The following is a 17849-nucleotide window of genomic DNA, read 5'->3' on the forward strand; positions in this document are numbered from 1 at the left end:
TCTAGTCATGATACACAATAATCTTTGTTTTTTTTGAGGATCGGTGAATGCTAAATGAGGGGCTTTTCCGTAGGTGGCGCTCTTGAGCCATTTTGCCACGCCCTTTTCAAAATACTCCAGAATACGTAATTTTACGCCGCCTTCGAATTTACTGCAAACTCCTACAACTTTTTGAGCACATTAAAGCCCTCAAAAAGCCAATTCATTTAAGCTAAGAAAAATAATAATAACTAGGGCTACGTTGTAGCACTAACGGGCCCGAGCACAGGCAATTTCAAGTCTGTTGCGGTCGGGGAAGAGAGAACGTTCGATGACCAAGCGCTCGTCTCCACATTGCCTGCGTTTGCCCTGTGCGGCAAGGAAGATCGCTCCACTTCTTCTGGCCAGCCGCTGGTGCTGAACTAGAGGTAAGTAACCTTGAAACTATCCAACATAACATATTGCTTTATCTATCATCATATGCTTACATGCCTCAAGTTTTTTGTAATATGTAATTGTTATAAAAGTTACCGTTTATTTATCACGTCTAATGAACAGATTGAAGCAAGATAACTCGACAGTCTTGTTTTGGTTGTGACATTATTTTTTTTAATGAGTTACTATCAATACGCTACACGTGTACGTTTCATGTGATAGTAACTGTTTCACCAATATTCTGATACAGGATGGTATATCCGCCATTACTATTTTCACATCGTTTATTTAGTCTGTCATGGAGTTGTAGAGTGAATTAGACAGTAGTGATAACATTATAATGTCCACACATCAGTGTTGTAAACACTTCTCCAATTAATTATATAATTATGTTTTCACACTGAGGGAAGTGGAGAGACTTGATGTGGACTGTTATCAACAGCTCTGTGGGAGATCATCACCTTGAATATTACAGATGAGGTAGAAAGACATTTTATCTATGTGTACAATGTTGTATTTCTTTGTCACGTTTTATCAAAAGCGATTTAAAGTATGTGCATTTAACCATTAGGATACAAACCCAGACCCTAGTACATCGGTTCTAGCTGAAATAAGTAGTGCTTCATAAACAACACAAAACATTCATAACAGTACGCTTCTGCTCCTCATTAATGCAGCTCCTGATGTCCCCAGCAGCAACATGGTGGAGATCTGCAGCTTCATGCTGGTCAACTGGAAGACAACTGATTAAGATTAAAAGATTAAGATTAAAATCCATGTATTCATCCAAAACACATGCACAGACATGCAAAGGCACACTCATGCAGGTAGGGAAATTTAATCGCTGCTTTTTACCCATCTGGTGCAGGACACACAGAGCAGTGAGCGACCATGTACGGCACTCGGGGGAGCAGATGTTGGGGGAGTGAGGTGCCTTGCTCATGGGCACTAGAGAGGGTAGGGAGACTCTTGGATTTTTGGACAGATCAATCCAGGTGCGACTTTTGTTGTCTCTCCATGGAGTCGAACCAAAGACGAACCAGAGACCTTCTCTGCCCATAGTCCAAGTTTCTGCCACTCGACCACCGCCTCTCCTCATGCATCATCAAACTAGTAATCTACACATCACTCCATGCGTTGCTCCCTTAACTACAGATGGCCTGCGAATGTCATGGAGTTTTACAGTGAATTAGACAGTTTAGGTATGATTTTAATCTCCACACATCAGTGTTGTAAACAGTTCTCAAATTAATTATAGAATTATGTTTTCACACTGAGAGAAGTGGAAAGACTTGATTTGGACTGTTATCAATAGGTCTGTGGGAGATTATCACCTTGAATAGTACTGATGAGGTAGAAAGACATTTTATGTATTTGTACAATGTTGTATTTCTTTCAGCACTTTTATCAGAAGGGACTTAAAATATGTACATTTCACCATGAGGATATAAACCAAGACCACAGTACAACAGTTCTATCTGAAATCTGTTGTGCTTTATACACAACACAAAACATTCTTTAACAGTGCGTTTTTTCTCTTCATAGATGAAGAACTGCAGCACCTGATGTCCTCAGCAGCAACATGGTGGAGATCTGATTTGATACACTTTAGATAAGAACCCAGTGTTTTATATTTCTGCTTTGCCATAAGAGACAGAACATGGTCATCACAGCTGTGTCCTTCAGGCTCGTCTGTCCCTAATAAAATGATAGGAAACATGAAAGTGATCGTCATTATTGTAGAGGAAGAGTTACATATGAACAAAGTGTGTAATCTTATTTTCTGTGGATATTCAACTGTGTATTTGAATATGCTTTTGGATTAAAACGTGCACTACCATGACAATGAATGTTTTTAATGGAGCTATTTCACATTAAAAGTATTGCATTATAATTTAATACATTATGTATTATGTGCAATACTTTGATTGTTTTTAAGTAATGAAATCAGGTCTGTACCTGGAGTCAGTGTTCAGTCTGGTTGGATTCAAGTTGTGTGTCAAGTTGGACCTTCTAGAGGAACATGAAACCAATACACAGATATGTAAAGTCATACATGGGCCAGGTTAAGTAATTAACAGACTTTTAAATGGTAAAAATAAAATATTAGTTCAAAGTTAATCAGAGCATAATCATTTCAGATTAGGAAATAGGTAGTGCATATAAACCCACAACTCTGTATGACACTGTCTGTTCTAGTAAAGTTACAAGGCTATGACTTACTCATATTTAACAAAAGAATTCAGTGAAGTCTGTCTGAGATTAACGATTTAAATACTGAAGGTGGGAGACACGGTTATTTTTCACTGTAACACGTGACAGGACATCAACACCGTGACTCTGAATAAAGAGCCTTAAAAGACGTAGTGCTCCTTTGAACAGCTGCTCTTACAATGTGTAGCAAGTGCTAAATCTCCATTAGTATAATAGTAACAAAAATCACCCTTTACATAATTGAACATATATTTTCCATGTGAACCCCTTTAACACAGTTCAATTCAGGAGCAAAATATAATTTATACAGTATTTATTAGAGCTAGTATTAGTAAACAGATCAAACAAATGCAGTACAACACATCACACATCCACAGTGTCTCTTTTGCTTATCATCACAGTCAGTCAGAAGTGTCCGTTTAACTTACGTAGCAGTTGAGAGATGCTTCGTTGGAGGTAGCAGGAGCTAGCTCATAGCCAGTGCTGCTGTTGAGAGCGGCAGAGTTCACACAGGAAAAGACACGACGGACGGGGGAAAAAAGCTTTGAGTCCCACACTCTAACCTGCTGAGCGAACAACGTCCACAGTGACTCCGCCGCCGTCCTCTCATCCAGACTCGCCAACCGTTCTCCGGTTCTTCGTGATACACAGCTCCGCAGCTTGTGACGACGTAACTCATGAGGCGTTCACTTGCAGCTGTGTTAAATGCAGCTTCGTTTGTCATGGCGAGTTGAAGAAGTCTGCTGCAAAGCTATGAATAATCCGCATGATGAAAACTCACAGCAATGTTATGCCTACATTATCAATATATTGAGACCCATGTGACACAGTTTGACATGGTTTAGCAAAGTGAATGAGGAGAAATACATCCAAGTGTGAGACGTAACAAACCGAAAGCGGTCTCATGCTGCGTTCAGGGTAACTCTGTTAAAATGGGTTTCATAGGTCATGATGAGCTGATGAACTTTGATGCCACGCCATTAACAATCTGCATGATGAAAAGTCACAATAATGTTATGCCTACATTATCAATATCTTGAGACCAATTTGACACAGTTTGACATGGTTTAGTAAAGTGGCTGGAGGGAAATACATCAAAGAGTAAGATGACCAAAACAAGACATTTCCTGATGCCACCAGGGGGCGCTTTCCTTTTAAGTCATGATTTCTAGGTAGATGTCTTCCGGTCGCGACTCTTGTCTTATATGTGTAGTTTGGAGTCGATTGGACAAAATATGTCTAAGTTACAGAAGCTCGCTTATATTGGCGTTTAGTCGAACTTTGAGACCTCACCACGGTCACACGGTATGATGAAAAGTTTAAATTCTGATAACTTTAGATCTTCATCTTGTTTTGTAGAGTCTCATCTAATTTTTAAGTTGATCTGATGAAAGCTGTCTGAGTAGTACATAAAAACATAACACGTACCAAAATAAGACATTTCGCGTTACCACCAGGGGGCGCTGTGATTGTAAGTCACAATTTCTGCACCCATGTCTTCTGGTGGCGACTCTTGTCGAATGTGTCTAGTTTGGACTCAATTGGACAAAATATGTCTGAAATATGGAAGCTTGTGTTTTGATGGCGTTTCATCAAACTTTAACGCCACACCACGGTCAGACGGTTTTGCTAAAACGTAATCCTTCAATAACTTTAGATCTCCAATTTGTTGTGATGACGATCGTCTAAATTTGAAGTTGATCTGATGAAAGCTGTACGACAAGTACATCAAAGAAAAAATATGGAATATGACCAAAATGGCCACTAAAGTCAAACTGGCGGGCTTCCTGTTGCGTTATTCATAATGCACTGATGGACTTTTTTGTGCATCTAGTCATGATACACAATAATCTTTGTTTTTTTTGAGGATCGGTGAATGCTAAATGAGGGGCTTTTCCGTAGGTGGCGCTCTTGAGCCATTTTGCCACGCCCTTTTCAAAATACTCCAGAATACGTAATTTTACGCCGCCTTCGAATTTACTGCAAACTCCTACAACTTTTTGAGCACATTAAAGCCCTCAAAAAGCCAATTCATTTAAGCTAAGAAAAATAATAATAATAATAATAATAATCATTTCAATTTCAATAGGGCCTCCCACCGATTTCGGTGCTCGGGCCCTAATAATAATAATAATCATTTCAATTTCAATAGGGCCTCCCACCGATTTCGGTGCTCGGGCCCTAATAATAATCTTTTCAATTTCAATAGGTCCTCCCACCGATTTCGGTGCTCGGGCCCTAATAATAATAATAATCATTTCAATTTCAATAGGGCCTCCCACCGATTTCGGTGCTCGGGCCCTAATAATAATCTTTTCAATTTCAATAGGTCCTCTCACCGATTTCGGTGCTCGGGCCCTAATAATAATAATAATAATCATTTCAATTTCAATAGGGCCTCCCACCGATTTCGGTGCTCGGGCCCTAATAATCATTTCAATTTCAATAGGGCCTCCCACCGATTTCGGTGCTCGGGCCCTAATAATCATTTCATTTTCAATAGGGCCTCCCACCGATTTCGGTGCTCGGGCCCTAATAACTAGGGCTACGTTGTAGCACTAACGGGCCCGAGCACAGGCAATTCCAAGTCTGTTGCGGTCGGGGAAGAGAGAACGTTCGATGACCAAGCGCTCGTCTCCACATTGCCTGCGTTTGCCCTGTGCGGCAAGGATGATCGCTCCACATCTTCTGGATAGCTGCTGGTGCTGAACTAGAGGTAAGTAACCTTCAAACTATACAACATAACCTATTGCTTTATCTATCATCATATGCTTACATGCCTCAAGTTTTTTGTAATATGTAATAGTTTTAAAAGTTACCGTTTATTTATCACGTCTAATGAACAGATTGAAGCAAGTTAACTCCACAGTCTTGTTTTGGTTGAGACTTTATTTATTTTTTTAATAAGTTACTATCAATACGCTACACGTGTACGTTTCATGTGATAGTAACTATGTTTCACCAATATTCTGATACAGGATGGTATATCCACCATTACTATTTTCACATCGTTTATTTAGTCTGTCATGGAGTTGTAGAGTGAATTAGACAGTATAGATAAGATTATAAAGTCCACACATCAGTGTTGTAAACACTTCTCCAATTAATTATATAATTATGTTTTCACACTGAGGGAAGTGGAGAGACTTGATGTGGACTGTTATCAACAGCTCTGTGGGAGATCATCACCTTGAATATTACAGATGAGGTAGAAAGACATTTTATCTATGTGTACAATGTTGTATTTCTTTCTCACGTTTTATCAAAAGCGATTTAAAGTATGTGCATTTAACCTTTAGGATACAAACCCAGACCCCAGTACATCGGTTCTAGCTGAAATATGTGGTGCTTCATAAACAACATAAAACAGTACGCTTCTGCTCCTCATTAATGCTGCTCCTGATGTCCCCAGCAGCAACATGGTGGAGATCTGCAGCTTCATGCTGGTCAACTGGAAGACAACTGATTAAGATTAAGATCCATTTATCCGTTCCAAACACATGCACAGACATTCAAAGGCACAGTGATGCAGGTAGGGAAATTTAATCTCTGCTTTTTACCCATCTGGTGCAGGACACACAGAGCAGTGAGCGACCATGTACGGCGCTCGGGGAGCAGATGTTGCGGGAGTGAGGTGCCTTGCTCATGGGCACTAGAGAGGGTAGGGAGACTCTTGGATTTTTGGACAGATCAATCCAGGTTTGACTTTTGTTGTCTGTCCATGGAGTTGAGCCAAAGACGAACCAGAGACCTTCTCTGCCCATAGTCTAAGTTTCTGCCACTCGACCACCGACTCACTCCATGCGTTGCTCCCTTAACTACAGATGGCCTGCGAATGTCATGGAGTTTTACAGTGAATTAGACAGTTTAGGTATGATTTTAATCTCCACACATCAGTGTTGTAAACAGTTCTCAAATTAATTATAGAATTATGTTTTCACACTGAGAGAAGTGGAAAGACTTGATGTGGACTGTTATCAATAGGTCTGTGGGAGATTATCACCTTGAATAGTACTGATGAGGTAGAAAGACATTTTATCTATTTGTACAATGTTGTATTTCTTTCAGTACTTTTATCAGAAGGGACTTAAAATGTGCTTTATACACAACACAAAACATTCTTTAACAGTGCGTTTTTTCTCTTCATAGATGAAGAACTGCAGCACCTGATGTCCTCAGCAGCAACATGGTGGAGATCTGATTTGATACACTTTAGATAAGAACCCAGTGTTTTATATTTCTGCTTTGCCATAAGAGACAGAACATGGTCATCACAGCTGTGTCCTTCAGGCTCGTCTGTCCCTAATAAAATGATAGGAAACATAAAATACATCATTATTGTACAGGAAGTGTTACTTTTGAACAAGTGTGTATTCTCATTTTCTGTGGATATTCAACTATGTATTTGAATATGCTTTTGGATTAAAACGTGCACGAGCATGACAATAAATGTACAGTATGGAGTTATTTCACATTAAAAGTATTGCATTATAATTTAATACATTATGTATTATGTGCAATACTTTGATTGTTAGTAAGTAATGAAAACAGGTCTGTACCTGGAGTCAGTGTTCAGTCTGGTTGGATTCAAGTTGTGTCTCATGCTGGACATGCTAGAGGAACATTGAACACAAATACACAGATATGTAAAGTCATACGTGTGCCAGGTCAACTGCTTAACAGACTTTTACATGGTAAAAATTAAATATTACTTCAAAGTTAAATCATTTCAGCTTAGGAAATAGGTAGTGCATATTGCCTACAATTCTGTAAAACACTGTCTGTTCTATTAAAGTTACAAGGCTATGATTTACTCATATTTAACAAAATAATTCAGTGAAGTCTGTCTGAGATTAACGATTTAAAGAGTGAAGGTGGCAGACACGGTTACTTTTCACTGTAACACGTTACAACACTACTCTGAAGAAAGAGCTTTAGGACACGTAATGCTCCTTTGAACAGCTGCTGTTGCAATGCAGATGTGACCTGGGGTCTGTTTTAGAAATATCTGGTCCAGACCTTGACCTCCCTGCGACGGAGGGGAAAGACAGCTCTCCAGCGTAAAGCACTCCGTGGTCTGCAGCTCACACTCCATACTGCACCCGAAGAGGTACATATTACGGTTTAAAAACATCCGTGCAAGCACCGATGGTGGAGGTGGCCGCAGGAGATGGTAACACTCAGCTGACTTACAGACCATGGACATTCACCAAAATGAAGGAATCTACCATTTCATTTCTCCCACAAGTGGCAAGTGGGGGAACTCTGTATGCAGTGCAATTGGAAGCTTTTTGTAAACAGTTTAAACCAACTAGTATTGAACTGCAGAGACTGTTGATGACTCAGATGGGGATTCAGTATTCCAAAGTCACGCAAGCTTTCTTCCGCACGGGAGCGGAGATTGGTGAATTAAGAATGGGGCCATGCTAATAACCATGGTTATAGAGACTTCATAACTGAACTGTATGAAGAAATAAGACGACATTTTCCAGCAAGAATGGACATGAGGAAAATTTCTATGTGTAAACAAGGTGAAGATGAGACTGTGACCGACTATCTCCACAGGCTCTCAGTGGTTCACACTGCAATAGTGTCCTTGAGAAGCCGAATGCCATGGGGGGGCAGAATCCTATCACACCGTGGGAAGCTCACTTGTGAGATCGCTTCATCCACGGCATCAAACCGGAGATCATTGAGATGGTGCAAACAAGCTGCATCGCTTGGGAGTCTGCAACTCACACACAGTGCGATTGACTGGCGGCGGAGCTGGGGACAGTGACGGATCCAGGTGTGGCAAACGTTGACACATTGAGGGCGTTTCAACCCTCACATCAATATTGTAAGAACACTGACACACACACACCATGTTAATTAATGTTGGACACATAGCATATGATAAGGAAGGCTATCAATCATTGTGAGGTTCAACATGGTCTCACGAAACGGTTCGTAAGATATCATACTAAAGACGCAATGTACAAATATCCGTACAGATATGACGAAATGCTCCAAACGACCAGTGCGCTTGCGCAGACCTCTGCCGTGCTCTCGCTCTGCGGTGCTCTGCTAAAGCAACATGGCGGAGATTGCTGTATTCTTTTTTGGAAAACGCTATTTTTAAGCAACGTTTCTTAATAAAAATGTGTTTTGAAGATATTTATGGCGAGATATGTGTGTTTCAGTTTCAATATTTTCATTCAGTGAACTTCTACGGTGTTTGGTTTGTTAGTTATTCCGAAGAGTTTCTGTCGTATCTAAGAGGGTTGCTATGGACGCTTTTGTTGCTCCTTGCCGTCAAACCGGAACACTTTGTAAATTGCCCCGTTACGTTACTATTTCATATAGTGCAAGGCATTGGTAGAAGAAGGACACACAAGATGTGTATTTAATCAGGACAAAATGCCTTTTTATTTTCCTCACCCCGTAAATTCCTCGCTCTACAGCACATCACCACATCCGTAACAAGAGCCGTGCGCCGGAAGTTGCGTCATTCTCCTACGCACCCCCCCACACACACACACTGCCTCGCGCCGGATGTTGAGTCATTCTTCTCCTTCACCTACCGCACCTTACCTGTCCCTTGCTCCAAACTCCGACCTCAACCAAGTCCTTTATAGATAAAAAAAACAGCTCTTTTAAGAGCCAACATCTGTCCTTTGTCCTCTCTCTTTGTGTGAGACAGTGTGTCTCATTTGTTTGTATGTGTTTGTGTGTGGTTTTTATTTCTGTCTCCCTGTAGGACCTGTTACCCCAATTTCAGTGGCATACTAAGTCTCTGGTAAGTAGTTTCGTGGCTTGTTTAGGCAATATGTCATCACTACAGGATGCAGAGGCTCATCTTGAAGAGATGGAGAAGGCAGCACTATCTATGATCAAGGAGCTCAACGCAACTCTGGTATTGTAACACTTTCGATACACTTTCCATTTTCCTGTTTTCATTAAAGGATTTGCTATGCCAGTCTATATGGTTTTATTTTCTTTAATTCGATTTTTGTCCTTCTTAGTCACCTAAGAAAAAGAGAAAATCAAAACCAAAACCAAAACCTTTGGTTCGATGGAGGAAACGGGACAAAGACGGCAACATTGTTGCCCAAAGACGCAAGTCCCCCTCATCAAACTCATGTGGTTAGTTCAATACTCGAATTGGCATGCTGCACAAACTATTCGCTGAGAGAAAATTGCTGGTGATTGTTGTGAAATATTGCACAATAACAAAGGTATGCCATAATTAAGCAGAGTATCTTCTAACGCAAACAGAAGTGTTTACATCTGAATACAACCTGTAATGGAATATTTAATTACATTTCACAGCAAACAATTATCAATTCTGGTTCATACAATTCTACCTGGCTGCGGCCAGGGACCAGAGCACCCTTGTCAATTTGTCTGACTTGGGGTCGATGGCACCGAACAATGTAATCACATTTGATTTATACTAAATAAGCCCCTCCTTTCAGAGAGGTAGAATATTTATCCAATCAGCTCTCTGCATGTTGTCTTCAGACTTAGATTCAGTGAACCCCTTCGAAGGTCTCACTACACATTTACATGAGGCTCTGCTTAGACTCAGTGAAACCTGTTTTCCCAGAGACCTCTGTCTCTGAATGTAACACCTTTGCACTGATCACAGACAGTAGGATGGCCCCTGCTGGTAAGACCTTAGTCTCAACAGAGGCACAGAGGTATCTTCAACGAATACACATCTGAGTCTGCCAAGCTGACCCCCACATGTTTTCAGTCTTAAACACACAGGAACACATCAGGATAATATTTCAATCGTATAACTGCATGAAACTCAACTAAATATAAAATCTCCCATCACAAACCTAAACATCCTCTCCTCACTCTTCAACAAATGCGTACAAGGGCCACACTTTGGCTTGGTATGAAATACTGAAACATTGTATTTATTTTTTTATCAGGGACCATTCACATTAACAAACACATTTTAACTCTGCTATTTCCGAGAGTACCATTAATATACTGTACTGTGAACTCTGCCATAATGTCTGTCTATGTTTTGTTGTCATATACTATGACAACTGAAATAGTAACCTGACCAAACCTATAAACAGCAAAGAGATCCACAGACAAGGGCAGTTCCATTGAGAACTAATAAGATTAGTAGTGATTGACATTAAAACTGCAATGAAATATTGGCATACTTCACATTAAACTTTCTCTTCTTAGCGAAACGGGTCAGATCATCCACTCCCAGTGTTCCTGAGGGGGTTTCTGTACAGATGCCCGATGACCAAGAGGAAGGACTTGGTAAGTGACGATAGTTTCTATATTTATATTTATGTGCCATGTTTGATTGGCAAACACATTTGATGGCCCAGCCCATACTTTTCCTTATATACACCATTTTCTCTTCCTGAAACAGAGAATGCACTGAAAGAACTTGAGAGTCTTCTCAGTGTTTCACACGATAACACAGATGTCATTATTGATGCCAGCACACGACAAACAGCCAGCGACTGGAAGACTCGAAACATCTTCTCGTCAGAGAGATGGAAGGAAGCCAGACAACAGCTTGTGTACAATATGCTCAGAGCAAACTGCATCAAACCACAGCTCTGTCAGAGATGCTTAAAGAAGGACGCCACAATCAGATGTGCTGAATGCATGCCCATGCAATATTACTGCTGTGATTGTGACATTAGCCATCATCAGTCCCAAGCACTTCACAATCGGGCATCCAGGATTCATGGCTTCCACAAGCCACTGCCGCCAACAGTTGAGGTGAAAGATGATGCTGACGTGCACTATTCTCATCACATATGTGGTAAATAAATATATTTTCTTTTCTTCTTAAAAACAAAATCTATTTATTTATGTTTTTAATCTCTTTTACCTTAGTAAGAATATTGCCAATGGAAATGCCAGAGCATTTTTGTGAATGCCCTACAGAGAGTCTAAATGTTGTTCCAGGGAGGCCTATAGTCTTCATAAACATGAAAGGTAACTCATTAGCATGAACATTCTATACTGTCAGACAAGTTTAGGCTTTTGAGCACCTTTTCTTTATATTCTTATCAGAGAATATAACAAGTTTAGTTTCTTACCAAGGGCGATATGATCTGAACCTCCCAGAGCTGCGGTGTGGAAGCTGCTGTGCTAGCTGGAAACCAGAGCTCAAAGATGTCCATGTTAGCGGCTACTGGCCGGCCACAATACATTTTTACACACTTTATGATGTAGCCATATTTCAAGGGTTCAAGGAAATGAAGCTGGTTGCTCCAGGGAATTCTCGCTTGAGCTTTATGAGAATGCTCGATGCACAAACAACAGAGTGTGGCAGGGTGGGTTGGCATATATTATATGTTTACAATATTTATCAATGTCTCCTTATAATTCTGCATACATATAACTTAAATTGTAATGGATATTTCAACAGACTGGTAAAGTGTGTTCTGACACATTCTACAAGAGCTTCATGGAGTGGGTGATAAGCTCTTACGAGGTGAACAAATTGTGTTCGGAGCAGCCGTTCATCTGCCCAGCCTGTTGTCCACAAATGCTGGCTGTGTCCGTAGATGGAAACAGGAAGCACTACCGCTTCAAAAAGGATGGGTGGTGTGTCTATGTTTTTATGTTACATTGTCCTATCATGTCCATGTATCAGCTCTTTTTTGTTATGTCAAGAGTGTTTGTGTAAATTCTTAAGCAATGCAAACTGTTATAGTGGGAGCCAAACAAAAAAAAAAAACACTTGAGGGATTCTTAACACATTCAATCTGTTGTGCTCAAGTGACGGAACCTTCTATTTGCATTTAAATTGTTAATTGTTAATGTAACATATTTTATTTCAATGCCTACAAATAATGAGCTTGTGAGTTTCTATCAAGAAACTCATAGATCCACATGTGGTTGAAAATCTGTGTTTTCCTCAGATTAGGATTTCCCACAGCTGAGACTCCCAAATATAGATTACGTGACTGCTGAAGCAGCAGCCGCAATATTTATGTATATTTATGTATTTATGTTAAAATGATCATATATTGCTATGTATGTTCTCTAGTACTGATGAAGCAGGTTACTTTGAGGGTGTGCTTCTCTGCAAAGATGATGAGGTGGCAGCATTTGTGGAAGACATCCAAAAGAGGACCAAGCATGTAAGAGTGTCTGTTTTTAATCACATAATTTGTCATTGTACTTTGTATACTGCAAGCCCAATTTTATTTTAATTGAGTACTACCATTTGCAAAAGTATATCCTGCAAAATTACACCCAAAAATGTTCATAAATTAATTAAAATGACTACTGTGATGATGTTTTGTCATTTTTAGGTGCCAGGAAAGGGGGTTTGTGGCAGGTCTCAGCTGAATGCAGCCAAAGAGACGAGTAAGAGGAGTAGCTCCAGCCTTGATGAGCAGGTAAGTGTTGTAAGAGATTTCTCTTGGAATTACTATTTACCATACTAAGTCCCGAATAAACATGCTAATTCTGTTACAAACTTATGTAGATGGTATCAGACTTAATCTATATTATATTAAGATGTATGTCATTTTTGTGTGCGCAGTTTTTTTTTGTTCCTCAGTAACATTGTTTTTTAAGCAATTTCTTTGCTGGAAGGGTAGATAACTTTTCTACTATGCAGATAAATTATGTGAAATTAAGTGTACCATTGTTCGACAGGGTATAGAAGTAGCTGTGTGCCGACATGGGATTATTCTTCGTGCTCTGAATTTGTTCAGGCAAGTTTGTTAACCCTCTTACTAACATCTATTCCAAAAAGGTTTCACCCTTTCAGGACATGTACTTGCTAACACCATAAACTCATCTATTAATCGTAAACCTAACATCTGTCTTTTTGTCAGTTTATTATGTATTGTTGACATAATGCTGTGATGCAATCCTACAGGGGTGAGATCTTCGCTTATCCCATGTTCCTGCAGAAGGAAGTCTCTGCCATCTGTCCTCCAACCTTCTTTTGCATGGACGTTATTTGCAAATATTGGCCTTACATCAGCAGAATTTGTGAAGCCTACCCTGAATATCATCACCTCACTACTATGCAACCCTTTCTGTCTGTGCTCCATGCTAAAGCACACGGTATCAAGTGTGAGGTAATTTTAGACATCAATTTCATTTTCATTTGTTAAATTACTCGTGGGGCTAGTATGTGAAAAGGGGGATGATTCCTACCTGGTTTTACTAATATGCATGTAAACCACCTCAGGTTAAAGCTTAAACTACACACTTTATTCTTATTATTTATATTTAAATGTGCTGGATCACAGAGCCAAAACAACAGCGAATGTTTCTCTGGCCTTCTACTAATGGGATGCACGGTATCATCCTAAAATAATAGATAAAATGGGGAGGAGGAAATCAGGATGGAGCTGGTTCCACCTTGGGAGAGGAGGTGGAAATGGTCAACTCCTTCCTCTCCAGGACTGCCATAAACACCAAGTTTATGGGAAAAGGAGGTTGGTTGCAGTTTCTCACTTATCTAATATAATATTTGCACATCCAGGCTAATCATTCAATAGCATTATACGACAATTAGCATAATTAAGAGTGTATCATTGATTGTATTGAAAAAAAAATCTGTTTGTTACAGCCCGCACAGACATGCTGACTGTCCAGATCATGGACTGGAACTAAAGGAAGGTGAAAAACATGTGCAATACCTTATGCTCCAGATTTCATAAGGTAATTGTCATTTATTTTTTAAAAGGCCACATTGCAATCTCAGTGAGGAATAGATCAGATTTGTATCCTCTATTTTCCCCACAGACACAAAGGGATCTTCAGAGGGAGAAGCAGAGCCTAGAGGCTATCAAGGAGGACCTGTCTTTGAATGATGAGACTGTGCGGCAGTGGGTCACAGATGTACAGGATTGGGCTGAACATGGTAGGTGTCTTAATATCTCCGTGTTCAAATAAGATCAGAAAACATACTTGGTAAGATTGCATTACACAATGTACATCAAATTACAGTATTGCTTTGTGTTGTTCAGATTCACCAGCTGGCAGCAGTGATTCTCTCCTGGAAGTGAGGAGAAGAATTGAGGAGAATTCACTGGGCCTGAGACAGCTTAGAGCCCGTCTCTACAGTCATACAGGTACACACATTGTGGGATACATTAAATCTTTAAAAAATGTTTTAACAATGAATTATTTCATATGTTTTGTAATGTGTCATTTGTAATGTACCGCAGACACCAACTCAGGACGCTCTGTGATTCTCAGCCGCATGTGGAGGGAAAGGAACCAGCTTGAGGTCCATGTGGCTCAGCACGACGAGATGGTCCAGCCACAACAGCAAATTGGTGCTGTTGACAATCTCTTAAATGCTGGCTACATCTTTCCGTGCCTGTTGCCGCCCAGTGGTATATTACCTATTTAATTATTTGTCATGATTCTGATTGAGGGTGTCCCAGGTGCCAGCAGGTGAACTAAGCATTGTGGACGATATAGACACAGCTTGATTGGTATTGTTGTAGCATATACATTAATTCTGTGAACTTCTACGGTGTTTGGTTTGTTAGTCATTCCGAAGAGTTTCTGTCGTATCTAAGAGGGTTGCTATGGACGCTTTTGTCGCTCCTTGCCGTCAAACCGCAACACTTTGTAAATTGCCCCCGTTACATTACTATCTTTTCATATAGTGCAAGGCATTGGTAGAAGAAGGACACACAAGATGTGTATTTAATCAGGACAAAATGCCTTTTTATTTTCCTCGCCCCATAAATTCCTCGCTCTACAGCACATAACCACGTCCGTAACAAGAGCCGTGCGCCGGACGTTGCGTCATTCTCCTTCCCCCCCCCCAACCCCGCCTCCACACTGCCTCGCGCCGGATGTTGAGTCATTCTTCTCCTTCACCTACCGCACCTTACCTGTCCCTTGCTCCAAGCATATACATTCGTCAATGGTTTGCTACTACCACCTGCCTTAACTTTTTGTGAATATGGGGAGAGAAGAGTCATAGGGAAAAATGATGATGCTATTATTTTTGAAATAATGTATCCCATTTGTTTTTTAGTTTTAAATCTGTTTTCCTCAATGGTTTTTCCCCTTCCACCTCTGTGAACTAATGCATGTAATTTTCATGGATGCATTTTTAGATGGCATTGATTTCCTTGCAAAAAATAAGGTGTTTGACAATGTCATGCATGTGAAAAGACTTGAGGAGGAGGTCAAAATCCTTGCTACCGAAGTAAGGCAGCATTGGGAGTACCTCAAGAAAAGAGAGCATGACTTGTGTTGGGACATGGTTTTTGTGCAAACCACAGGCCTCCTCTAAGTCAAACTTGCTGCATGTGCTGGAGTGGACTCAATCCCCCAAGATGCAACAGGTTCCATTGATCTTTGAAAGTCAAGGAACTCAGTCTCCCAGAGGATGTAACAGGATGCTGCATGTCCTTGGGGTCAGGGCAATATCACACAAAGGTGTCAAGAGCCACCAGGGTCAACTCCTATTGGTCACTCTGGTCCAAGACCTGTGAGGTCACGGGGGCCAATATAAGGAGAGGTCTCCCCAAGATCTTTCTCTTTCTACAATCCTTCGAAGGCCAGCAGGCTGTCCAGCCTCTCTTCTCCTACATCGCCAAGGGGGGGGGGCCTGGCTGATCCAGCTTCCTTCTCTATCCAACTCGCAACTGGAGGTCAGAGGTGCAGCTCCCCTGCCCACACTCTTCAAGGAAATCTCCTCGCCCTTCAAGCTCTACCAAACTCCTCGTAGCGACGCGATGTCCTGCAGGAAAACTTCAACCAGCATCTTAGCACACGGCTCGACAGAATCGCGAATGCAGAAATCTACGACCACAAAGCCAGGAGACGTCACAGAACTGCAAACTGAACAGCAACTTCTTTTCCTCTTTCCCTCGGACTGGTAACATAATCTGGGCTTAATAATTATACTACGCTAAGCAAGACTGTTTATTTGATCGGTGTGTGCTTATAAGTTTGATATATGCTCTGACGTTGAAGGCATAAGTTAAAGGAAGGTTACTAGTTAGGCTCGCCACAGGCTTTGTCCCTGACTATCATTATCTGATTAACATCCACACAGACACGCATAGCATCTCACCTAGTTAAACCTTCCCCCTGTGCCGTGAGGCAACCTCAGAAGAAGGGGGGGGGGGGGGCTCTTATCTTAGGGAGCATTCTTTAAAGCATGCTAATTTACATTCACACACACACTCACACACCTCCTAGTTAGTTAGTTTGATTGTTTAGTAACTTGTGTTTTTATACTTTATTATGTTAATAATAAATGTTCTTCTTTCACAAATGTTCTGTCATTAATATTGCATAAGTGAATCTTGCCAACCGTTACACTGCTAAGAACTCCATAACCTTCATTGTTCATTATATAATCTTTAATGGTCAAATATTGAGATTTCTAATTGAACAAGATCTAAATGAGACTGATCTTAATCAATAAATTGGCTATCTTTTCCCTTCTATGAAGGGTGGTGCCCCGCGAGAACTTTAACCAATTAAAGTTATGATTTAATATTAATATTTTAAATATTAATGTTTTACATTTTATTTTGATAACCAAATTTATTGAGTGCCTAAAGGCACACCATTCTATGGTAACTCTTTTCAAGCACTATTGCACAACACTTGAGTGGTCTTTTCACCAGCATAGAAGGTAAGCATTGATCCACAAATTGTTAGGAGTTGTCTCTGTTTATGCACCATATCAAAATTTAATCGTCATTTTTTTTTGTCTTCATAATTAAGGTCGCCACAGGAGTCTCTCTAAAGAAGGCCTTCAAGGTCTCCAGGGAGAGCTCAAGTGCAAATTGTTTCAGCAGCGTTCTCAACTTGCCTCAGTGAGGCAAAAGTACTTGGAGCTAGTAAAGGCAGGGCTTCAAGGGTCAATGCTGGCCCTTGTTTGGGGGGAAGAGCCTGAAGAGTCTGAGGAGCAAGCTTTAAGAAGTGCTAATGAAAGCTCCTCAGATGAGGAGGACATTGACATGCAGGTGATTAATGACATTTTAACATGGGACAGTAATCATAGATACTGTGATTAGTTGAATATTGTTTTAAACATTTATGAGAAATGCATTTTTCTGTGGATCATACACATTGAACTAAATGCAAATTACCATGTATTTCCTTATATTTTCCTATATAGGGTCTTGACAGTGGACAGCAGATTCCAGAGCAGGACGTTGTTGACCCTTAGCAATCCTAAATACTGCTGTTAGGTTTAGGGTTTAATAGTTAAGTTTACTTTAAGTGTTTTTAATTGT

The 17849-nt window shown here is 40.4% G+C and overlaps 1 protein-coding gene and 1 long non-coding RNA gene across 2 annotated transcripts; both read left to right on the forward strand.

Annotated features, from left to right (window-relative positions):
* The first annotated feature begins 9266 nt into the window (after positions 1–9266).
* LOC133966594 (uncharacterized) lies at positions 9267–13341 on the forward strand. Its single transcript, XM_062401569.1, has 10 exons — positions 9267–9523; positions 9633–9753; positions 10819–10899; positions 11015–11416; positions 11491–11592; positions 11701–11933; positions 12029–12207; positions 12653–12746; positions 12921–13007; positions 13270–13341. The coding sequence occupies exons 1-10, from the start codon at positions 9437–9439 to the stop codon at positions 13339–13341; spliced, it is 1458 nt and encodes a 485-aa protein (XP_062257553.1). The 5' UTR covers positions 9267–9436.
* A 167-nt stretch (positions 13342–13508) lies between these two features.
* LOC133965879 (uncharacterized) lies at positions 13509–17192 on the forward strand. The gene is made up of 6 exons (XR_009923899.1): positions 13509–13700; positions 13946–14063; positions 14198–14289; positions 14374–14491; positions 14598–14702; positions 14799–17192. It is a non-coding gene; the product is annotated as an uncharacterized LOC133965879 (long non-coding RNA).
* The last annotated feature ends 657 nt before the right edge of the window (positions 17193–17849 follow it).

This window comes from Platichthys flesus, chromosome 12, assembly GCF_949316205.1.
Source record: "Platichthys flesus chromosome 12, fPlaFle2.1, whole genome shotgun sequence".
NCBI lineage: Eukaryota > Metazoa > Chordata > Actinopteri > Pleuronectiformes > Pleuronectidae > Platichthys > Platichthys flesus.

Excerpts from the sequence above, each read along its gene's own strand:
- LOC133966594 (XM_062401569.1), top strand. The coding sequence starts at position 9,437 with ATGTCATCACTACAGGATGCAGAGGCTCATCTTGAAGAGATGGAGAAG. Across the intron at positions 9,754-10,818 it reads CCCCTCATCAAACTCATGTG|CGAAACGGGTCAGATCATCC; the intron begins GTTAGTTCAATA and ends TTCTCTTCTTAG. Across the intron at positions 12,208-12,652 it reads CGCTTCAAAAAGGATGGGTG|TACTGATGAAGCAGGTTACT; the intron begins GTGTGTCTATGT and ends TATGTTCTCTAG.